Source organism: Eublepharis macularius, chromosome 5 (genome assembly GCF_028583425.1).
Source record: "Eublepharis macularius isolate TG4126 chromosome 5, MPM_Emac_v1.0, whole genome shotgun sequence".
Classification (NCBI taxonomy): Eukaryota; Metazoa; Chordata; class Lepidosauria; order Squamata; family Eublepharidae; genus Eublepharis; species Eublepharis macularius.
This window is the reverse complement of record NC_072794.1, coordinates 167,375,470-167,399,372: the sequence shown is the minus strand read 5'-3', so window position 1 is coordinate 167,399,372 and position 23,903 is coordinate 167,375,470. Positions and strand designations below refer to the sequence as shown.

The 23,903-nt window shown below is 47.0% G+C and overlaps 1 protein-coding gene across 4 annotated transcripts in view; it reads right to left on the bottom strand.

Moving 5' to 3' along the window:
* The window catches only part of UCKL1 (uridine-cytidine kinase 1 like 1), a 66,186-nt gene that overhangs the window by 16,758 nt on the left and 25,525 nt on the right, over positions 1–23,903 (bottom strand). For 3 of the 4 annotated variants that reach the window (XM_054980098.1, XM_054980102.1, XM_054980101.1), the window contains exons 2-7: positions 20,941–21,134; positions 18,591–18,697; positions 17,777–17,947; positions 14,989–15,060; positions 9,309–9,498; positions 5,771–5,832 (exon numbers count right to left, since the gene is read on the bottom strand). In XM_054980098.1, coding sequence (XP_054836073.1) covers positions 5,771–5,832; positions 9,309–9,498; positions 14,989–15,060; positions 17,777–17,947; positions 18,591–18,697; positions 20,941–21,134 — 796 coding nt within the window. Of the gene's footprint in view, positions 1–2,123; positions 2,141–5,770; positions 5,833–9,308; positions 9,499–14,988; positions 15,061–17,776; positions 17,948–18,590; positions 18,698–20,940; positions 21,135–23,903 lie in introns of all 4 variants that reach the window. The other variant, XM_054980099.1, reaches the window with a different exon arrangement.

The window sequence follows — 23,903 nt, the reverse complement described above, 5'->3', positions numbered from 1 at the left end:
TGTCCGGTGGGTATTGCTACAAGTAATTTTGGTGGGTCTTGCATGTTCACCATTCTCACCCAGACCCCTCACTTCCCTCCTCTCTTGTGAGGAAGCCCCTCCTCAACAAAAACCTGAACTGGGGTCGACCCTTGAGGGGGCTCTAAAGAGTCACAAGGAATAGAAAGTTCTGCAATGACCTCTCCAATCCCAGAGACAGGAGAAACTACTGTGCAGTTTTTTCTTGGATAGAGCCATTCGCAGGTCTAGAGCCCTCTACATGTTAAAAGACCCTGGCTGCTGATGGAAGAATTTACTGAGGCTTTAAAATAGTAAAGCGTTCAGTAGCACCTTTAAGACCAACCAACTTTATTGTAGCATAAGCTCTTTTCTGAAGCTGACGAAGAGAGCTGTGGTTCTCGAAAGCTTATGCTACAATAAAGTTGGTTAGTCTTAAAGGTGCTACTGGACTCTTTGCTATTTTGCCACTACAGACTAACATGGCTAACTCCTCTGGATCTATGACTTGAGGATTTAAGAGAAAGCTTTTGAAAACTCGCACGAGCTGCCCCCAACCTTTGTTTCTGGGAGGATATTAGTCATTCTAAAAAAGAAATAAAGCCATTCTTCGCAACTGTGGACAGAAAACCTTCCTTGCTTTCTTTCTTTCCAGGCCACAGACCCTAGAACTATCACCGGCAATTGAGGCTTCCTGTCACCTTTTTCGCAGTCTTTGACCGGTAGTGGAAAATTCTAACAAGCAGCCGCTGTGTGTCTTTCTTCATCTCTTTCTTTCTTTTTCAAAAGTCTCACATTTGGAAACCAATTTTTCTGCCCTTCCCTCCACCCGAACAAAGGCTTCAAAGGGCAAACAAGAAAGAGGGTGAAAGTCTCTTAAAAAGGTGCAGCAAAATGTCACCGGCTCTTCCCCCCCCCCCCAGGCTTGCAAATCAAACAGGAAGCAGACGAGAGGCACGAAGCACACACCAGCCAAGGCATTTCAAACGGGGGACGGAGGCTGCCTTGAAACGGCTTGACATTTCAAACAAGGGCGACTGCAATTTGCGCCCAGGTGCCGCTTGGATATTTCAAGGGTGCCTTGAAGTGATCAAGGCTTAGAGGGTGGGAGAGGCTTACCAGAGGCACCCAGAAGGATCTATTTCTAGAACGCGACTGGCTAAATTTTAAGTGTTTCCAGAACAGGTAAATTTAGGTTTCTTTTATTCAGTGTTCCATCGCTTGTCAGTTTTCACTCTGCTTGCCATCCAGCAAAATACGGGCTAGGAAACAAGGCCCTGACTATTTTGCAAATGCCCGGTTCTAATCCCATGTTTACAGAGATAACAGGGGTAAAGGGCTACTCCCGGGGAGGGTTCGACTGGCTTAATTCCTCCCCGATTCTTCCCACAAATGCCCCCTTACCAGCTGACACTCTTCAAGATGGGCTCCTTGCTGGTTTCAGAACCAGTTTGGGCTGGGGGTTGAACTTAAACATTAATCACCCCTTTGCACTTGCCCGTTTTCCCTTGCAAGTGCTACCTTCCACTCAAGTATTAGTACTCCAAGATAAGGATTGGGACCCCTCCTCTATGTTCTCCTTTGCAATCTCTTGCCTGGCCCTTAGTTTGCCGTGAAGCTAAAAGTATGATGCTACAGGCGAGGGAATCAGAACTGCATTTCCCACTCTAAGCCCACCCGGCGCTTGAAAATACAATGTGATTCTAAAGCTCAGGAATCTGAAACATTTTTCTAATTCCGGGATTCTTCAGAGCAAAAATCCAAAAGGGACTGAGCTCCATAGCTTTATGCTCATTGATCAGGAACACAACGCTCTATGCAAGGTGCTTAAAAACTGCTGATCCAATGGAGAACCTGTCCTGAAGACATCCTACTATTGCATGCAACCTGCTCTTGTGCTCCAACCATGCACAAATTGGTATCGAGTAAAGAATTCAGCTTCCTGAAGAAATCAACTGCGCATTTGCAAAAAGTAAACAGCAAGTTGCCGCTTCTCGACACGGGAAAGCGGCTCAAAGGCCTGGGATGGGAGGGAAACGGGCCAGGATTTCCTGTCGGTTTAGCAGCCCCCGTTGTTCCAAATGCCTTGGATGTCGCAGACGGATAGGACAGAGTTAGGCCCTTACCTGACACTGAGTTCACGCTGCCGTGGCAACACAAAGACACCGTGCAACCAGAATTAAAAGAGAGGCAACACCAACAGGCATTAAGAGGCAAAAGGGGGGGAGAAAAAAAAAACAGGAATATTTTCCCCATATTCATAGCACTTGGAGGGGGTTAGGAGCTTCTCTCTTTCCTTCTCTCTTCCTTGCTTTCGAGGACCTGCTTTTTAAGTTTTGCTCAGAGCAGCTCATAGGACTGGAGGCACCTTTTCAAGTCCTTTTCTTATATAATGGCATTTCCTGAACTCCAACATATCCAAAGGGTCCCTCTGCACGTTTTAACAAATGCTCAAAGAAGGAGCCTTTCTTCCCAGATTTAAAATTTGGCTTGAAGCTAGACACCATGGCGTGCAATCCAAAATCTCATCCGAGCATGGCGCCACCGCACATTCTGCAATGTGGATGGAAACATCCTTTTTCCCAGCTCTACCCGTGGTGCAGGTTTGTATCTTGTGGTGGCAATTTTCACAGGTGCACAGATCCTGCCCCTAAAGCAAGAGCCTCTGGTGCCAAGGGACAGAGCCTTACTTCATTGCCACAAAACTACATTTCTCATAAGGATCCCCCCTTTGATGTATTGTCGAAGGCTTTCACGGCCGGAGAACGATGGCTGTTGTGGGTTTTCCGGGCTGTATTGCCGTGGTCTTGGCATTGTAGTTCCTGACGTTTCGCCAGCAGCTGTGGCTGGCATCTTCAGAGGTGTAGCACCAAAAGACAGAGATCTCTCAGTGTCACAGTGTGGAAAAGATGTAGGTCATTTGTATCTACTCTTTTCCACACTGTGACACTGAGAGATCTCTGTCTTTTGGTGCTACACCTCTGAAGATGCCAGCCACAGCTGCTGGCGAAACGTCAGGAACTACAATGCCAAGACCATGGCAATACAGCCCGGAAAACCCACAACAGCCATTGATCCCCCCTTTCTTATCAAGTTTTCTAGCAAGACACCAAGGACTCGTAAGTCTGGAAACTGGGAGAAGGGAGAGAATCCAACTGAAACCAAAATCGGAAAAGCAGGTCCAACACTGGCTTAGTGTTAACACTCTCGCCAGAGGGAGAAACTGTATATACGGTAATGGGCTAGTTGAGGGCTGCATATATCATTTTGTTCTTGGGACCTCCCCCCGCCCTTAAGAGGGCTGGTGTAGCAACCCAAGCCAGAAAAGAAGCAGATATTTAAAGCAGCCCCAGAGGCGAATGTCACTCCACAGATGTGAGCTGCGGACCTGCTGATAGCTGGCGCACCAAGGAAAAAGTCCAGGCAGGCAAAACAGAATCAGAACAAGAAATCCATCCCCCGAAATCAACCCAAAATTGCAACGGAAGTCTCCATGCTGTTAGTCTGTTGCACTTGCATGCTACGGAGGTCTTGGAGGTGGCTGTGCCCCAGCCGCCTGTGCCCCAGCTCCCAGGAGCAGACTGGGAAGTGAAAAAGGCCCAGGAGCAAGCCAAGCTGAGCGGCCTTTCTAGTGCTACAAGCCACCACTGCAGGGTCGTTCAAATGAGTGGTGGCAGCAACTGCCACTGGCTCACCCGTTTTGCCTAATCCTGCAAACTTTACACAAAGCTACCGAAGGGCTCCTCCAGATGCAACAGAGCTCAACACAGACCACTAGCCGGAGGTAAAACAAGTATCCCTGCACATTCATAAATGATTAAAATAATTTAATGGTTCTCCCTATGCAGAATTATTCTTCACTGGTTGGATTGTTGGATATTGTGGGACTCTCTATGAAGTATTTATGCATATTTAGGAATGCAATTTCCCTGACCTGGGTAGCCCAGGTAAGTGCCTGATCTCTTCAAATCTCAGAAGCTAAGCAGGGTCGGTCTTGGTTAGCAACTGGATGGGAGACCTCCCACGAAGACCAGGATTGCAGAGGTAGGCAATGGCAAACCACCTCTGAGAGTTTCTTGCCATGAAAACCCCACCAGGGGTCACCATGAGTCAACTCTGACTTGAGGGCACCACACACACACACATGAATGCAATTTATTGTATGACATTTTATGTGTTATTTATTGATTAATAGGGTATGATTGAGCGACACGTTAGATAGCAGATGTTGGATTGGATTTGTATATAATATACATTTGCATTTCTTATGAGCACTTTAGCACACGGCTCTTTCTAGTTTAATCATTTATGAACGTGTAGGTATACTTGTTTCATCTCCGGCTAGTGGTCTGTGCTGAGCTCTGAACCTGCAAACCGGCAGCAGTCGAGGAGGAAGCAGTTGAACATCGTCACTGCTGAGCAAGTGGTCTCCAAGGCCCTGGCGGAGTGGTCCGAGTTTTGCTCGGCTTGCTCTGCTTTGCAAGCATTCCCTGCAAGTTCAATGGCTGGTCCACCCTAGCGCCTGCCTCGTTCTCACAGCTGCTGCTTTATACAACTGGAACAATTCCCACAGTACTGCACATTCTGCCAAATGGAGACGACGAGGGTCCCTTTTTGGCATCATCCACACAGGGTGGGTGTGTCATGAAAGCAGACTTTGACATCAGACCCTCCCAGGCAGTGGGGGAGTAGCTTGTGCTAGGCTCAGAGCTGCTCCCATCCCCCCACTCCATTTCCCATCATGATAAGGCTAGAATACATCTGTCCCCTCTCTGAGGATACGAGGAGGAGGAATAATGGAATTAAAAAAATAATGGAGAGGCAAGCCAGTTTGGTGTAGTGGTTAGGAGCAGCAGGACTCTAATCCGGAGAGCCAGGTTTGATTCCCCACTCCTCTGCTTGAAGCCAGCTGGGTGACCTTGGATCAGTCACAGCTCTCGCAGAGCTCTCTCAGCCCCACCCACCTCAGGTTGTTGTGGAGATAATAATAACATAAACTGCTCTGAGTGGGCGTTAAGTTGTCCTGAAGGGCAGCATATAAATTGAATGTTATTATTTTTTTTAGGAATGCCGCTCTCTGCTGGGAGCTTTCCCTCCTCTTCAAGAGGAGCAAAACCAGAAGAAAGTTTGTTTTATGCCATCTGTGTTTCCCCCAACGTTCCTCTGAGCCTCCCAACAACCCTATGAGGTAGGCTGAGAAACTGCGAGTGGACAATGGTCACCTTGTGAGCTTTATAGCCAAGGAGAGACTTGAACGCAGGTCTTGCTAATGCGCCACACTAGCTGCGGAGGGACATAAAATAATCTAGCTGGAATTCTTTTCTGTCTGAAAGATTCTTTATCCCTTTATTTATTGATTTACTTCATTTATACTCACCACCTTTCTTCTCCCCCCCCCCCCCCCGCCACAGCTTTCATTGCTCTCCTCTACTTTATCCTCCCAACGACCTTGTGAGGTAGGTTAGGCTGACGTATGTGACTAGCCCAAGTTCACCCAGAAAGTTTCCATGGTAGAGTGGGGATTCAAACTCGAGCCTCCCCAGGTCCTAGTCCAACACTAACTACTGCGCCATTCTAGACCAGGCTCCTTTCTCACAAGAGAGGAATGAACAGAACGAGAGTCGCTTTCTCTGGAAGGAGGCAAAAGTGATTTTGTGTGGCACAGTGCAACTTCACACTCAAAAGCAGGAAACCTTTTGCAATTCATCCCTCCCACCCCTGCCCCTACCGTATTGTCCCCCCAGGGCACCGTACTGTCCAATGAACTCCTCACCTCTTCGAGTTGGCTGTGTACATGTTGGACAATCAGGTCAATGGCGACGGTATTTCCACTACCTACAGTGGAGAGAGAGAGAGAATCTATAAGGAGTGTCTCTTGCTTGCTAGTAAAAAATAAGGCTGTATTTTAGCCTGTAGGTTTTTTGTTGAAATATATTATATGGATAATCTTACTCCAAACCCGGGGTTGGATCCTGCGGGCTCGTTCCTTGTGCAAGAGGAAAGCACGAGTGCCGCAGAACGAATCCTCAGGATCCTGCCCCGTATTCAGCCGGTTACAGTTTGTGATTTAAGGCATGACTCTTTATTGTTTTTATTGCTTTTATTATTTTTATTGCTTTTATTGTTTTTATTGCTTTTACATTTTTAAAAATGTTGTCGATCGCCTTGGGGATTCTCCATTTATGAGAGCAGAATACTTCTTTGAAAGAACCATATCAAGTAACAGAAACCCGGACAGCCATTTGGTATCCAAGGCTGTATGAACCATTTGAATGGGGCAGGGGAATACATGTGTGACTCAGGCCCCTGGACTGCAGGAGTCTCTATGACATGGCTGATGACCTCTGTGAAAAGGATGTGTGAGTTCTAACATGGCCGCTATCTTCCAGCTGTTGGTACCCTCCACGCTGTGCCTGTCTGTGTGACTATCGGCTTCTCCTTCTGCTGCAGGAGATGGATACACGCTGAAAAACTAAACTCCAAATTTATGATGGACCCAGAAGGGTCTTCCCCTATCCAGGAAGGAGTGGAAGGAAGAAACAGGAGAAACGAGCAGCTTTTCTTGCCTTACCACGGATCTTTCCTGACAAAGGGAGCTTTGACTCTCGAAAGCTCATACCCTGGAAATCTAGTTTGTCCTTAAAAGTACAAATCTAGCGTGTGTATGTTGTCAAACCACAAGAGGGCACCAGAAGCAGTTAATTGTTAAGTAAACTGCCTGTGCCTTACACGGACTGAAGATTGCTGTCTTTTTCTCTTGACAAGGTCACAGACTTCCCTTCATATTTCAGGAGCCAGGGCAACCCACCCTGAACCTGAACAAGCCCATCTTTGATCCACCTGAAAAGGGGGAGAATTCTAGCATGAACTAATTGCCCAAGAGAAAAATTACGATGGGCTTGAGGCAATTCATCCTTTCCTTGTATTTATTAAAAGAAGGATAGGGCAGGATAAGAAAGGAGTGCGGAGAAATCAAAGCCGTCTCTTTGGCATCGTTTCAGGCTCTCTGCTTCTCCCACTCGGTTTCATCCTTTTTGTAATCTGAAGTCAGCAAGTGTTCTCAAAACATCCCACTGATGTTCAGGGCTGGAAGGATTCCAGCGCGGCGAGGGTCTCTCTCCCCGGAGAGCATCCTGACCTCAAGTGTTGCACAGATATCTATTCTTCCAAAATGCAGACATAGTTCACCAGGCTTAATTAAGCTGGGTAAGTCTGTCAAAGTTCAAAGCAGAAATGTCTTTAAGGCCTGGAAAGGCTAAAAAGCATGGCTACCATAGTACGGCTTCTGTTCCTTGAATGGCTTGCAGAAATTTAAGAAGAGTTAGGGGTCCTTTTCCAGCAACTCCATACAGTGGAAAAGCTGCACCTGTTGAATTTCTGGGGGCAGCATCATCAGAGATGATGACTGATGGCCTGGAAGGAAATGACTGTTCACAAAATCTTCCCCCTTGGGACAACCGTCTGCTATTTGCTTGATTCTATTTCCTTTCATTCTTTACTCTTTACTCTACAAGTATCTCTTTGGGGACTGACGGGCTTATGCCAATTAATGAGGATTACTCATCTTTTATTCATGTTGCTGAGATTAACGTTGTTTAACTTGGTGCGTGTGCACACTTGTAATTGTTATTTTTATATGCATTTAATAACTGAAAAAGCGTCTGAGCAAGTAAGCTGCTGCGCGGAAGTACCCTCGTGAATAAATTTATACATCCCAAATTGGGGAGCCGAGTTCCATTTTTAGCCTACAGATTTTGTGAACTGTGTTTATATTGGGAAAAGATCTAATCCTTTGCGATACATTTTGTTTTTAACCATAATTGTTTATAAAAGGTGCTCGTGAAACAACCCGGTGACTTCTGTGAGTGTGTGGAGGGGTTCTTTATCTTTTTATTGTTTTTATTTGTATTATTTTTGTCCGCCTTTCTGACATGGAGACTCAAGGTGGATAGTGTAAGTCAATATGATGAACAGCTGGGACATCCAATAATAAGATAGGATAGCAGAAATTTGGAAACAAACAGAAATCCGATACACAGCCAAAAAAAAAACAATGCTGAGGCCAAACATAAGAAGATTGAGATGGAATATTAAAAAGTGCAGTGCAATTTAATCAATCAATCAATTAATTTATAGTCCGCCTTTCTCACTGAGACTCAAGGCGGATTACACAGTACGAGATTAGTACAACCAGTATCAAGTACATTTCCATACAGTATCAAGGGTATTTCATAAACAATATGATAGGGTAAATAGATACAAGTTTAAAAGAGAAAGTAGTAGCAAGAATCCAATACAGAGTAGAAAAAATACTGAAGCAGAACATAATCAATTCTAGGACTAACATTAGACAACATGGAGCACTGGTGGTAGTAGGCACATTCAGTAGACACATCCTTACAGTAACTATCAGTATGAAGTAGTATAGTCTACAGTCCCTGTACCAATTTATCTCTCTGATCCATTCCTTACAACCCAGCCCTATTACCTATGTAAGAGCTTTCCTCACCAGGCAGGCCATTCCATAAGGGGGTGCACGATAGTTCCATTCAGTTTCAATTTGCTCACTTTCCGCCAATTGACTACAATTGTCCAGCAGCCACTTAGGGTTTCTACCGCATCACCACGGAGCTGGTGCCGTTCACATACAGATGACATCCAATTCCATAGCTATGAATGAGTTCTCAAGGCTTTACACAGAGGTTGCATAACACGGGGAGTAAGACTGCACCCCGTGGAACCTTGCAAGGTAGTTCCTACACCGAAGATAGCTGGTCTCCACCGGTAATCCTCTGAGACCGTTCCACGAGGAACAATTTAAACCAGTCTCAGGCACCTCCCCTGAAACCTATTTCTGCCTCCCAATACTGCGACATGAAAGCATTATTCACTGCATCATAGGGTGCAGACAGATCCAGGAGGAGCAACAAGGGAGCATGTCCTGTGCCTACATTGAGATGGTCATCAACTAAAGCCACTAGAACCATTTCCGTCCCAAAGCCTGGCCTGAAACCAGACTGAAAATGGGTCCAGAGTAAAGAGTTATCCAAGAAGGCCAACTGTTAAACTTCCACCAGTCATACAGGAAATGACCCTTCCTTTTCCTTCTAGACCCCCCATATCGAACTAACCAACACTGCACTCAGCATAAACAATGCTTCTGCAGCCCTTAAAAGCTCCTAGACAGTTTCTTACCTCAATTTTCCAGGATATTTCTTTATAAGTAAAGCTTCAAGAGCCTCGAGGAGCTACAAAAATGCAACTCAAGCAGGCAGTCATCTTCCAGGATGGATCTAGGACCCGGCACCTACCTCGTGGGACAACGATGTCGGCCAGACGCATTGTGGGCTGGATGTACTGGTCGAAAGCCGGCTTCACAAACTTGTTGTACTGTTTGATGACGCCTTCGATCTCCCGGCCGCGCTCGCTGATGTCTCTCCGGAGGCGCCGAACCAGGCGGATGTCCGAGTCGGTGTCAACGAAGATCTTCATGTCGAGAAGCTGTAGCAACACACAGACAACCAGAATGTATCTTGTAACGTCCTATTTCCTGTCGGCCTCTTCCCACTCCCAGCATTTTATCTAACACAGATTTTCATCCTGCCCTTTCTCCAAGGAGCTTAGGGCGATGCCCACGTTCTCTCCTCTGTTTTATCCTCACGACAACTTGGCAAAATTTTGTTTGGCTTTCAAGAACCCTGCCCTGAGCCTGTTCGCGGGGAAGGCGGGCTAAAAATCGAATTCATAAATAAATTAAAATAAAATAAAGAAGGGCCTATAGGCAGGAGGAACATATTTCAGAAACAGAGCCTGCAAGTGCCAAAGTGACGCTGGGCACAGCACAAGAAAAAATCCTTCTAACTAAATGAGCTCCCTGCTCAAGTATTTCCAGCCCTTGTGAAAATAGCCCTGGGAGTTCCATCTGGTCATTTTTCAGAAACCAGGAGAAGGACTGGGGCAGAGCTAGGGCTTCCATCACTCACGGTTTCCAGTTAGACAGCAAATGCAGGGTTCATGCACAAAACGTAATTCCTTGAACATAGAAAATTCAACATCCGGGAAAAGGGTTATAGCCTAGGCTTCTCCCTGACAGGCTAGATTTCTTTTTGCAGGGAATTCAACCATGTGAGCTTTCCACTTTTGGTTCAAAACAATACAGGCCAGGTACAGCTTTTGTCAACTTAGGGAGAACTGGGTTCGTCTACACCTCCCCGTTTTGTCCGTGCGTATTTTAAATGGGGATGGGAAGGTAGTGTAGAATAGTTCGATCTTGTTAGCAATTGGAAGCTAAGCAGGGTCAGCCCGGGTGTGTATTGGGATGGACAACTGCCAAAGAAGACTTTGCAGAGACAAAATCGTAAAGAGTCCAGTAGCACCTTTAAGGCTAACCCACTTTATTATATCATAAGCTTTCCAGAGCCACAGCTCTCTTCGTCAGATGCTTATGCTACAATAAAGCTGGTTAGCCTTAAAGGTGCTACTGGACTCTTTACTCTTTTGCTGCTGTGGACTAACACGGCTAACTCCTCTGGATCTCTTTGCCGAGACAGGGTATGGCAATCCACCTCTGCTTCTCACTTGCCCTGAAAACCTCTCGATGGGCTTGCCATAGGTCGGTTGCAACTTGATGGAATATTTTAAACAACCATTTTGTCTTTTGCAAATTATAGCTGTCTGTATTGCTTTATCAAGGAGGAGACTGGAAAGCTTTAATTCTTTCCACCTCTGCAGTTTTTTGGCTGGAGAAAACCCCCCCCTCCCCTCCCCTCCTCGATAAAGCAATCCCAGCAATTAACTTTCCCAGAAGAAACCACAATGTATAGTCCAGAGCAGCAAATTCACCATCACGAATAGCTAGACCCTACAGAAGGCCTACAGGAAACAAAAGTCCTGTGATTGGTCAGTTCGTCAGGCTAATGGTAGCATCATAAAACAATACAAAAGAGCTGCTTCTGGAAGGAAAGAGGCGGCTCAGGGCCAAGCTACACATGACGAATGACACTTGAACGGCAAGTGGATTGAGTGGAGGGCAAGTGAACAGGGAGAAATATACTTGCTGTTCAAGTGTCATTCGTCATGTGTAGCTTGGCCCTCAGAGAGCTGGGCCATGAGTGAAGCCCTCCAGGGGGACTTTGGAATCAGGGCCCAAGGAAGAGTCTCTCTACACGAGACATCTGACATGTGAAGGGCTACACACTGGAGCTGTGTGAAGGGGCTGTGAAGTGCCAGAAGGGAAACTTCAGCCCATTATAACCTCTCCAGGTCCAAGCCAGGCTCTGGAAGGCAGCTCCAGCCCATTTCCATTCCTCACTGCCCTCTGGTTGCCATCACACAGTTTTAGCAACAACAAGTCCGGGAATGAACCGTTAATCAGCAATTGAGTAGTAAAATGTTCTATTTTATATAAGTGCAAAGTGCAAAAGTGCAAAAGGTGTCTTAATAAATATGCGATTCTAATAAATACAATAAATACAAATACAATTAATCCAAGTCCTATTTCAAGTCGTTGTGGTGAACGCTTGTATCCAGCAGAGCTGTAACGCCGCAATGGGCTCACTCCTAAAAGTCACAGAGTTGAAGAGAAGGTGATTCCAGTCCAATCCAAACTATGATAATCTTATTCAAAAATGTGGCACATTTTTGAATAAGATTATCATAGTTTGGATTGGACTGGAATCACCTTCTCTTCAACTCTGTGACTTTTAGGAGTGAGCCCATTGCGGCGTTACAGCTCTGCTGGATACAAGCGTTCACCACAACGACTTGGACATAGAAATAGGACTTGGATTAATTGTATTTGTATTTATTGTATTTATTAGAATCGCATATTTATTAAGACACCTTTTGCACTTTTGCACTTTGCACTTATATAAAATAGAACATTTTACTACTCAATTGCTGATTAACGGTTCATTCCCGGACTTGTTGTTGCTAGCTACCACTATCCGGGCTTTTCCCTGTCGGTTTGATCTATCACACAGTTTTAGACAGGGGAGGTGAAGATGAAACTAACAAACCGTCTGAGAAGCGATCTCTGCTGGCTCTGTCTTTTTAAACTACGCTTCCCAGCTAACACTGCATTTCTGTACTCTTGATGAATACCTGCTGAGGCGTCTCGTGTAGAAAGACTCCACGCTTCAAAGCTTCGCCTGGCTGCACAAACAATGGAAAGGACCACCATGAGGTGGGAAGGAGACAGGACTCAGGCTCCCTCACCCAGGTGCTCCATTAATAGGTAGACATGACTAAATGCTTGTGGTCCCATCCGATTCCCTCCCCGTCTAGATTGGAGGCAATGAAATGAAATCCTCTCCTCAAGTCATAGCTGATTTATGGCAACCCCTGGTGGGGTTTTCAGGGCAAGAGACTAACAGAGGTGGTTTGCCATTGCCTGCCTCTGCAACCCTGGTCTTCATTGGAGGTCTCCCATCCAATTACCAACCGAGGCCGACCCTGCTTAGCTCCTGAGATCTGACGAGATCAGGCTCACCTGAGCTAGTAAGGAAACAGCAAAAACTTCCACCACCCTTCCGATGAAAATTCCTGCACTTGCCACTGGAGGGCACTCTTGTTCCAGCTGAAGCTGTAACGAACTCGAAGCAAAAAAGCTTTCCCTAGGAAATCCCGGCCGCAAATCTGTGTCAGGCCTTTACGTGCTTCTGAACTGATCGGTAGCAACTTTTCAGAGACCAATCACAGTCAGGCAAGATCGTTTCTGCTTGCACAAGACACTGGCCTTCTGCCTCCTTAGCCACTCCTGGCTCACGTTCCAAATTGATTTGCAAGCCCCCAACAGCTTTTTCACTGTTCCGCCGAAGGCACGCTTACCTCGGCTGCAGCAAGCGAGCAAATGTGAAGGGAAGGTGAGGCGTAGCTCGGAGGGGGAGCAACTTCCCAGAATGAGTCCGTGGGTCTTCCGGAACATGCACCTGTTCCTTCACATTTTGCACAGAACAGCCAATTCACACTTGTTGTGGCAATTCTGTTCCACAAGGTAGGGGTCTGCTTTAGGAAGGGGGGCAGCTCTTTTTTGCTCTTTGGAATATACACTGTAATGCCCTTTTGATGTGGGCCATGGTTTTAAACTTAGATTGGATTAGGGTTGCAAGGTCCCTTGGGTGTCAAAGCAGGGGAAGGGGAGTAGTTGGGGAGTAGTTTTGGGGGGGGGGGGGTTGATGGCTGCAACTGGATGGGACTTAACACAGAGATCAATTTCTGCTTATAGTTCTCCTGTTTTCAAAATGGACAAAGAGCCCAGATGAGATGAAACGGGGGGATGCAGTGTGCAAAACCCCTCTGAATTGCCACGGAAAAGTGCCCCTCCCAGTTCAATCTGAGGGCCAATGAAAGAAGGCAAAAATGTCTTCCCGCTCAGAGTGAGGGCAAGAGGCTTTGCTCTCGCTCGGATCTGACTTTGCAACATTCACACACAGCCAACTCTGATGGGCTACTCGGTGCCACAATGTCATCGCGCTGGCTGGGTGGTTTGTGACTTGCAGGACGACATTGCGAGAAAGAACAACTTCTCTCGTTCCCAAGCAGTTGACAAACCAGCTGTGGTGTGGACATCAAACTGGAGTGAAACAACACAATTATACAAAAAAGGGGGGGGGGGTCAGATGTGGCAACTTTTCATCGTTTTTCCATCTGCGGTAGACCAGGCAACTTGTCCCTTACCTGTCAACCCGTGACTTAACTACAGTGATCCAAGCAACGGTCATCTCTAGGCTAGATTACTGTAACTCGCTCTAAGCGGGGCTGCCCTTGACCCTGACCTGGAGCTTACAGCTGGTACAAAATGCAGCGGCGCGTGTTATTATGAGAGTGCCAAATAAGGCACATAAAACACTGATCTTAAGCAAGCTGCATTGGTTGCCAGTGGAGTACAGGATCAGATTCAAGGCCCTGTGCGGACTGGGACCAGCGTATCTATCTACAGGACCGTCTCTCCTCATATATTCCATGGAGGACACTCCGATCAGGGGACAAACAGCTGTTGGTGGTCCCTGACCTCAAGGAGGCCCATCTAGCCTCGACTAGAGCCAGGGCCTTTTTGGTCCTGGCTCCCACCTGGTGGGACACTCTGTCAGCTGAAATCAGGGCTCGGCAGGACCTACTATCCTTCCGCCAGGCCTGCAAGACAGAGTTGTTCCGCCAGGCATATGGCTGAGGCTGGGCCTCAAAAAAGGGGTGTATAAAATCTTAACCCTCCCTGTGAAGGCTGTCCACCATCCTGTTTTAAATGTGTATTAAAGCACTGTTGTTTTAATGTAGATGAATTTTTTATTGTATTTTAATATGTTATCTGCCCTGAACCCACTTGTGGGGAGGGCGGAATAGAAATTTGAAATAAATAAATAAACAAACAAACAAACAAACAAACAAACAAAATAAATAAATATATTAAAAATGTTCCTTTATCAAATTTCATCGCAGCCGCAGGCAAGCGTCCTGCAGTGCTTTAAAGGCACAGAAATTCAGTGGCAGTTTTTATAGGGCAGACCAGGGCTTTTTTTCAAGGGGGACGTGGGGGAACAGAGTTCCGGAACCTCTTGAAAATGGTCACATGGCTGGTGGCCCCGCCTCCTGATCTCCAGACAGAGGGGAGTTGAGATTGCCTTCCGCGCCGCTCAGCGGCGCGGAGGGCAATCTCAACTCCCCTCTGTCTGGAGATCAGGGGGCGGGGCCACTGGCCATGTGACCATTTTCTCAGAGGGCAACCCACTGAGTTCCGCCACCTCTTTTCCCAGAAAAAAAGCCCTGGGTCAGACTAAAAGACAACTTCATCAGACTGGGACCCACACGACCCCATCACAATAAACGTGTGAGTTTTTAAGGATCCGCAGGACCCTTTGCGAAGTCAGACTAAGACGATCGATGTTTCAAAATGTAGCAGGGCATCTTAGCTCCGATGCACCTTTGCTGGAATCCTACGTCGCCTTTCATTTTGTGCTACAGGCTGTTTCAGGAAGGACGGAGATCCGCTCTTACCTTCAAAAGCTCTTTATCTGAAAACGCCATGATGCCTTCGAAGATAATTACGTTGGCTCCATAAAGGGTTTTCTGGAACCAAGAGAGAAAAGTCAAGAGGAGGAGAAAGATAATGACACACGGCCAGAGAAAGAAGTTCAAGCAGCCTAAAAGAAAGAGAAGTAAACAAAAAAAGCAAGTGGGATGCAGAAAGGAGCGAATTGACACCTTCTCTGGACGTGCCTTGATTGTGAATGGAGGCGTCTGTTGCCAAAAGAATTTTCTTTTAAAAGATTTGTAAAGATGAAATGAATTTGAGCAGTCGACAGCCCATTCATCCCAGATCCTGTAACTACAAAGCACTTTTTATTATTTTATTGATTTGCTTCCTTTATTGCCCTCCCTTCTCACTGAGACGCAAAGCATATTACAAAGGACAGAAAACAATTCAGCCAGACAGCATAAGACGCCCAATAAACAACGGAAAAGGGCAGGAGAGGAAAAGAGTTTATGATTAATGGTAACTTTGTCATGAATAACCTTTTGGGGCGTTGGGATAACTACTACATTAAATTGTCCCCAAGTATTTCCCTTCTAGCATTCGCAGTGAGAGATCTGGAGAAAGTTCAGAGATACCAATCTAGCTCCCTTCCTAAATGGGAGAGAATCAGGTTAGACACTTAATAGTGCAATCCAAAACAGAGTTACTCCAGTCTAAACCCATGAGCTTAAATGGGAGTAATCCTGTTTAGGATTGCACTGATATAACTCTAAAACAGAAAACAATTGCCAGAGCACAGAATTTAGCTGTTACCTTGGTAATAGCTGAAATTTCATCTGTCAATAGTTTATTTAGGCATATTCTGTCCATCTCTTTAACAGATCTATCTGGGCATGAAACGGAACACGAACCAAAACCCAGCGGTTCGTGGAAGCTTGTTTTCCATGAACTTCCATGAACTGGTCTACTGGTTCGTTTGGTACGTGTTAAACTGATATGCTCCTTTCCGTGCTGCTGCAAAGCGGCACGGAAAGGCGCATTTAAACCCGTGGATCAGCTGTCTGTCGGGGAGATCCTCGACAAGCAGCTGATCATTTAAACAATGAGGCGTGGCTGCCCGGCCAGGAGTTCCCATCCGGCCAGCCAAGTCCCACCCGTTCTTTAAATGGCCATTTCCCCGCTGCTCCAAGTGGCGGGGAAATGACCATTAAAACCGTGGGTGGGGCTTAGCTGGCTGGCCAGGAGTTCCCGGCCGGCCAGCCAAGCCCCACCCGCTCTTCAAATGGCCATTTCCTCGCCGCTCCAAGCAGCGGGGGAATGGCCATTTAAACTGTGGGCGGGGGCTTAGCTGGCCAGCTGGGAATTCCTGGCTGGCCAGCCAAGCCTGACCCGCAGTTTAAATGGCCATTTAAACAGCTCTGCTATTTAAATGATTTGCTACTTGTCAGGGATCTCCCCAACAAGCAGCTGATCTGCAGGTTTAAATGCCCCTTTCCGTGCCGCTGCAAAGCAGCCACAAACTGGTTCGCTAACTTGCCCCACAGAAATCAAAGAAAGAAGAAAGAAAGATGGAAGTTCGTGGTTCGTGAAAATGCACAAACCACGAACCGCAGTTCGTTTTTTTCGCCGTTCGTGCCCACCTCTATAAAGGAAAGAATTGTCTTCACATAAATTTCTATATAGTCTCAGGGAGATAGGTGGACTATAAATAATGAAAATGAATAAATAATTAAAATGCAGCAAGCGTAGATACATTCCTAGTTGTTACTGGAAAACTCTGCAGTCTCTAATTCAAGAATTCTTAAAAGTATGTGAAAGAGGAAATCTCAAATTCCCATGTGGTTGTTCATGATGTATTCTAGCAGCCACCACAACCCCCCCACCCCCACCCCCCGCCGCCAAAGGAAGATTCAAAGAGATAAAAAGGATCTCATATTTGTCTGAGCACGCTTTGGCCCCAATAGAAGTGCCATCTTGGGTTCTGACAGGTACAGAAATGCTGCTTATTTCAGACACTCAAAATCTCATGCCCTGGATATAGGGTTGCCAGGTCCCCCCTACTGCCTGGGCGGGCACCTAGCTTTTGATGTCCTCCTCGCATGCGCGCTCCTGGCTCATGCGATGATGTCACTTCCGGGAAGTGACATCAATGTGCAGGCCATGTGCCACCCTGGGAGCACCCCGGCGTGCCGCAGGGGGCCGAATCGGACCCAATTCGGTCTGATTCAGGCCTGAATCGGGCCGCTGCGGCACGTGGCAGCGTGCCATACCAACCGGGAGTGTGCCCCAGGAGGTGCATTCCCCTCCCGCTGGCCAGTGGGGTCGGGGGAGAGAGCCAGTTTGGTGTAGTGGTTAAGAGTGAGGGACTCAAATCAAGAGAACCAGGTTTGATTCCCCACTCCTCCACTTTAAGCCAGCTGGGTGACCTTGGGCTAGTCACAGCTCTCTCAGAGCTCTCTCAGCCCCACCCCCCTCACAGATTTGTTGTGGGGATAATGAAGGCATACTTTGTAAAACACTCTGAGTGGGTGCTAAGTCATCCTGAAGGGCGGTATATAAATTGAATGTTGTTCTTGTTGTTGTTGTTCTTGTTATAACAGGGTGGGAGTAGGGGATCCCTTGCCCCCAGCAGGGGACTGACAAGCCTACCTGGAAATCTAGTTGGTCTTTAAGGTGCTCCTGGGCCTGAATCTTGCTCTTCTAACACATGACAACACCAAAAGATGGACTATTGCTGGTGTGTGTGTATGGGGGGAGCTTCCCGGATCCCATAAAACATCTGTGCAGAACTCAAGTCATCCAGCTCACCCATTCCTTCTTGCGGCTGTGGGTGGTGAAGTCATAGATGGGAATCTTGACACTTTTGCCCTGCTTGAGTTTCTTCAGGGTGGAGATGATCAGGTCAAAATCGAAGGCGTCGGGGTGGTCGAAGTTGTAATCGTTGTTGGCTGCTTGATCCTGTTGTCCTTTTGTCAACACCTTAGAGAGACAAAAGGGAGAAGGAAAGAAGCAACCTTATAACGTGGCAAACCCAAGTGGCTGAGTACAGAAGTGCCGTGGCCGGACTTAGGCTTGGAGAAATTCCTGAGGGGGCCATTGCCTGGGAAGGGAAATTGTTCTCCTAGACTCTATAGTATACCACACCCTCCAAAGCTGCTATTTTCTCCACAGAAATCTGGAGATTGGTTGTAATTCCGGGCGAACGCCAGGCCCCACTGGAGGCCGGCAACCCGAGTTGGACTGTACCACCGAGACGCAAGAGAGTATGGAGGGATGAAAATGGAGAGCCCGGTTTGATTCCCCGCTCCTCCACTTGAAGCCAGCTGGGTGACCTTGGGTCAGTCACAGCTCTCTCAGAGCCCTCTCAGCCCCACCCACCTCACAGGGTGTTTGTTGTTGCGGGGATAATAATGACACACTTTGTAAACCGCTCTGAGTTGTCCTGAAGGGCAGTATATAAATTGAATGTTGTTGTTGTTGTTGTTATTGTGGACCCTGACATTCTGATTTGAAAATCATTATGACATTTCCACTTTGCATTTTATTATTTCCGATGAACGACAAAGATATGTAAAAGCTACATGGTCGAGTGGCGGCTTCCAACCCAGCCTCTTTCCCTTACCTTGTAGAAGGAGTCCATAGACAGGAGGACCACCCAAGGGACGTCCAAGGCCTCGATAATCATTCGGGCCACGGTGGTCTTCCCAGAGGCACTCCCTCCTCCAAGACCTGAAAGAGGACAAGGGAGAATGATCAAAAGACAGGGGGATGGAGCAGTTGAGAACTAAGCCGACTTTTATATTTTCCTTCCCTGGCATTGAGCAATTCGTATCTTTAATCTGACAAATTCATTGAATCATAGAATCCTAGGGTTGGAAGGGACCTCCAGGGTCATCTAGTCCAACCCCCTGCACAATGCAGGAAACTCACAACTACCTCCCCCCACACCCCTAGTGACCCTTACTCCATGCCCAGAAGATGGCAAAACGCCATCAAGATCCCTAGCCAAACTGGCCTGGGGGAAATTGCTACCTGACCCCCAAGTGGCAACCGGCATTACCCTGAGCATGTAAGAAGGGGCCACGAGAACTTAGCACTGATGCAACCCTTCCTGCCCTCCCTCTCCTGATCTGCCGAGGTTCACAGAATCAGCACTGCTGTCAGATGGCCATCTAGCCTCTGCTTAAAGGCCTCCAAAGAAGGAGAGCCCACCACCTCCCGAGGAAGCCTGTTCCACTGAGGGACCGCTCTGTCAGGAAGTTCTTCCTAATGTTTAGCAGAAAACTCTTTTGATTTAATTTCAAGCCATTGGCTCTGGTCTGACCTTCTGGGGCAGCGGAAAACAACTCTGTGCCATCCTCTATGTGAAAGTCCTTCAAGTACTTGAAGATGGTTATCGTATCACCTCTCAGTTGCGTCTCCTCTCCAGGCTAAACATTCCAAGCTCAGACCTTTCCTCATACAACTTGGTCTCCAGACCCCTCACCATCTTCGTTGCCCTCCTCTGAACACGTTCCAGATTGTCTATATCCTTCTTAAATTGTGGTGCCCAAAACTGAATACAATACTCTAGGTGAGGTCTAACCAGAGCAGCGTAGAGTGTGATCTGGACACGATGCTTCGTAGCAACTCAAAAGTTGGCTTCCAGATTTTTGGGATTTTAGCAAGTTTCTTACATTCAGCCATGAAAGGGTTATATTGTTCTGTTTGTTTAACCAGATAGCTAGTTTGCGTAAGATCACAGGCAGTGAATTAAAGTTCCCGCCAGTAAAAGAAGAGTTTTTATGCTTAATGAAGACATCTAGGATTCTCTATTGGGTAACTAGTTTATTGGGGAGGGCAATTAGCTTCCAACATATATTAGGGGTTTGCTCTTCTTTGTTCTATTGTTCATCGGACCATCAAGATGGAGCAGTCAGTTAGCAATTCTTTGTTTTCTTCTAAATGTACTCTTTACCCTAATATGTAGTAAAGTAGTTTTCTAGAGCTAAACAAAGGAGTTTATTCCGCTGTGTGCAATTTAATCACTCTACAGCTTACATAACAAACACAGATTGGGACTTGGTTGTCTCAACAAATACTGGGATCGCCTTTCCTCTGCCTTGCCCTTTTTCTTGGGATGCAACTAACGTTCCACCTGGGGGGAAATCTCCCTAGTGGAAACCCACACTGACTCTCCGTTTTATTCTGAGTGGATCTTCATCCCTCCGGACTTACTGGGATCCACTCCCAAAGCTCTAAGACGTAGAAGAAGTTTCTGAGAATGTCTGCTCAAAATCATATGAAGAGCCTGTTGGATTGGACCAGTGGAAGTCTAGCAACCTGTTTCACGCAGTGGCCAATAAGTTTCGTGGAAAGCCAACAAACGGGGCATAGAGGCCGAGATCTTCTAATGTTGTCTCCTTGCACTAGTCTTCATAGGTTTCCTGCCTCTGGGTATGGAGTTTCCCTGCAGTCACCACGGCTAGCAGTAGCCATTGATGGACCACTCCTCCGTGAATGTCCAACCCCCTCTTCGAGCTATCTACGTTCACCACGTCCATTGGCAGTCAACTCCAAGAGTTAACCAAAGAAATGCTTCCTTTTGTCCATTCGATTGTACGTCACCTTCCCTGGCTGCCTCTGTGTTGTAGTATTATGGGAAAGGGAGAAAACATTCTCTCTATCCTATTTCTCTACCCCATGTGTAATTTTATAAACCTTTCCTGTATCCCCCCCAGAGCAATATATTTCCTAAACTGAAAAGTCCCAGACTCTTCAGCCATTCCTCATTGGAAAGGTGCTCCAACCCCTTGATATACTTGGTTGCCCTCTTCTGCATTTTTTCCCAGCCCTGTAACATCCTTTTTTGAGGAGTGCTGATCAGAACTGCGCACATATTCCAAACATGGCTGCATCCTAGATCTATACAAGGGAATTACCGTATTGCAAAACATTCAAAATGCCACTCCGTTGCCAATGAGGTCTCTCACCAATGACAAAAGCCTCCTTCGACTGCGTGCCATGTTCATTGTACCAAGGCGGCCGGCCGGCAGTGTAGATTGTCCTTTTGCTCGTCCGCAGGAGGGGGGGCTCAGATTTGCACTGGCTGGTGGTCCGTTTCCGTGGGGACTGTGTGGTGCCCACTGGAGGCAGCAGCCTGTCAAAGGATTCTGCGTTGCTGTTGCTAAAAGGCGAGAAGAGGGGGAAATGCACGAATTCAAACGAAGCTGCCTTATACCGAATCTGACCCTCGGTGCATCAAGATCGGTATTGTCTGCTCAGACTGGCAGCCGCTCTCCAGATAGAAGGCACAGATCTTTCGACTACATCACTTCCTACCTGATTCTTTTAACTGCATACGCTGGGGATTGAACCTGGGACCTTCTGCGTGCCAAAGTAGATGTGCTACCCCTAAGCCATGACCCCTCCCTTGAGAGACTTGGGCCGCACCCTCCCAACAAGTAGAACGTCCTATCACCTGAACCTGAAGAACCCAACTTTGTTCTCATATAGATCCAAGCAACACCATCAGTGGACCCAACAACATCGGCCGTAGCATCCCGGGTTCATAATCCTGCTCATCCTCCAATGTGATTTACACCACCACGTGTCAGCTATGCCCCTCCACTCTCTGCACTGGCCAAACTGGCCAGTCCCTTCAACAAAGAACGTAAGTCTGACATCTGAAACCACAATATTCAAAAACCAGTGGGGGAACATTTTAACCTTCCAGGACATTCAGTTGCTGACCTGAAAGTAGCAGTTCTCCTGCAGAGGAATTTCAAAGAGAGATTAGAAAGAGAGACTGTTGAATTGCAACTGATAACGAAGCTCAAGACACTGCATCCACCTGGACTGAATCGAGACGTAGGATTCCTGTCTCATTACCAGTGCTAATTTCTCCACACCCCCTATCCCTCTGCATACCCCACCCTATTCAATCACCGCTTGCCTTTGTCATTCACTAGCTATTATCATTCGACTTCTGTAATCACGCCACTCTCCAAGACATACGGACAGATGGACTCACATTCTAGCTGTATCTGAAGAAGTGAGCTGTGGCTCACGAAAGCTCCTACCCTGGAAATCCAGTTGGCTTTTATGGTGCTACCGGACCTGAATCTTTCTCTTCTACTACAGACAAACATGACCACCCACCTGAATCTGACGGCTGTGCCAGACAGATGATTTACAATCATACTTTCAACCTCTCTGCTTTACAATACATGTGCAATTTCAGACAAAGGAGAGAAGACTAGCAGAGAGCAGGACAGGTATAAACACATAGCATCTCCTTACGCTGGAATGATAAAAACAAACAAACAAAATACCAAGACTGCTGAATCGCAACTGATAAAGAAGCGGAAGACAATGCATCCACCTGGACTGAATCGAGATCTGGACTTCCTGTCTCGCTACCAATGCTAATTCCTCCACACTCACTACCTCTCTGCATGCCCCACTCTATTCAACCACGCCTGCCATTGTCATTCACCGGCAATTATCATTCAACTTCTGTAATCACTTCATTTTCCTAGATATAAGGACAGATGGACTCGCATTCTAGCTGTATCTGAAGAAGTAACAACAACAACAGCAACATTTTATTTATATACTGCCCTTCTGGACAACTCAATGCCCACTCAGAGCGGTTTACAAAGTATGTTATTATTACCCTCACAACAATCACCCTGTGGGGTGGTGAGGCTGAGAGAGCTCCTAGAAGCTGTGACTGACCCAAGGTCACCCAGCCGGCTTCAAGTGGAGGAGTGGGGAACCAAACCTGGTTCTCCAGATTAGAGTCCTGCCGTTCTTAAGTGACTGTCCCAAGGTCACCCAGCCGGCTTCAAGTGGAGGAGTGGGGAACCAAACCTGGTTCTCCAGATTAGAGTCCTGCCGTTCTTAAGTGACTGTCCCAAGGTCACCCAGCCGGCTTCAAGTGGAGGAGTGGGGAACCAAACCTGGTTCTCCAGATTAGAGTCCTGCCGTTCTTAAGTGACTGTCCCAAGGTCACCCAGCTGGCTTCAAGTGGAGGAGTGGGGAACCAAACCTGGTTCTCCAGATTAGAGTCCTGTGCTCTTTACACCAAACTGGCTCTTTCATGAGCTGCGGCTCACAAAAGCTCATACTCTTCCACAAATTTTGTTAAGTCTTATAGGTGCTGCTGGACTCTTTCTCTTTCTTACTGCTACAGACTAAAACAGCTCTCCATGCTAAAGAAGTCTCGGCAAATCTGCAGGGTTTTCTTAGATTTAAAAACCTCACTTTCTCAGCCGAAGCCAGAATTTCCTCTTCTCTGTTGGTTTCCTCCTGGCACAAAGCAATCAGAAATCAAAGTTCATGTTTGAGTTGGTTGACGGCCCTCAAACACGAGGGAGGGGGGGGTCACTTACTGCAGGCCTGAGATTGTTTGCAAACATCCTAGATATACTTATATAAATAAAGTCACTTTGCCAAGAGTGCTGTTTCCATGTCCTAACTTTTTACTTGAGGCTTGGGAGACATTTGATGAGAACGGCTGCATATTTGGCAACTGGTATAGTGGGTTCAAGGTTAAGAACCACAGGGCTGGAGAAAGCCCCCCACATACACACACGACAGGCATTCGGACGCTTGTAGTTCGAACCCTGGCAGTGGTCGACCCAGGGCTTTTTTTCTGGGAAAAGAGGTGGTGGAACTCAGTGGGTTGCCAGCACAGGACCACACAATGACGTCACTTTGGGTCATCTGGAACAAGGGGGGGGGGAGTTTTTTAAAGTTTAAATTGCCCTCGGTGAAAATGGTCACATGGCTGGTGGTCCCGCCCCCTGATCTCCAGACAGAGGGGAGTTTAGATTGCCCTCCACACAGCATGGAAGGCAATCGAAACTCCCCTCTGTCTGGAGATCAGGGGGCGGGGCCACCAGCCATGTGACCATTTTCAAGAGGTGCCGGAACTCCGTTCCCCCGCGTT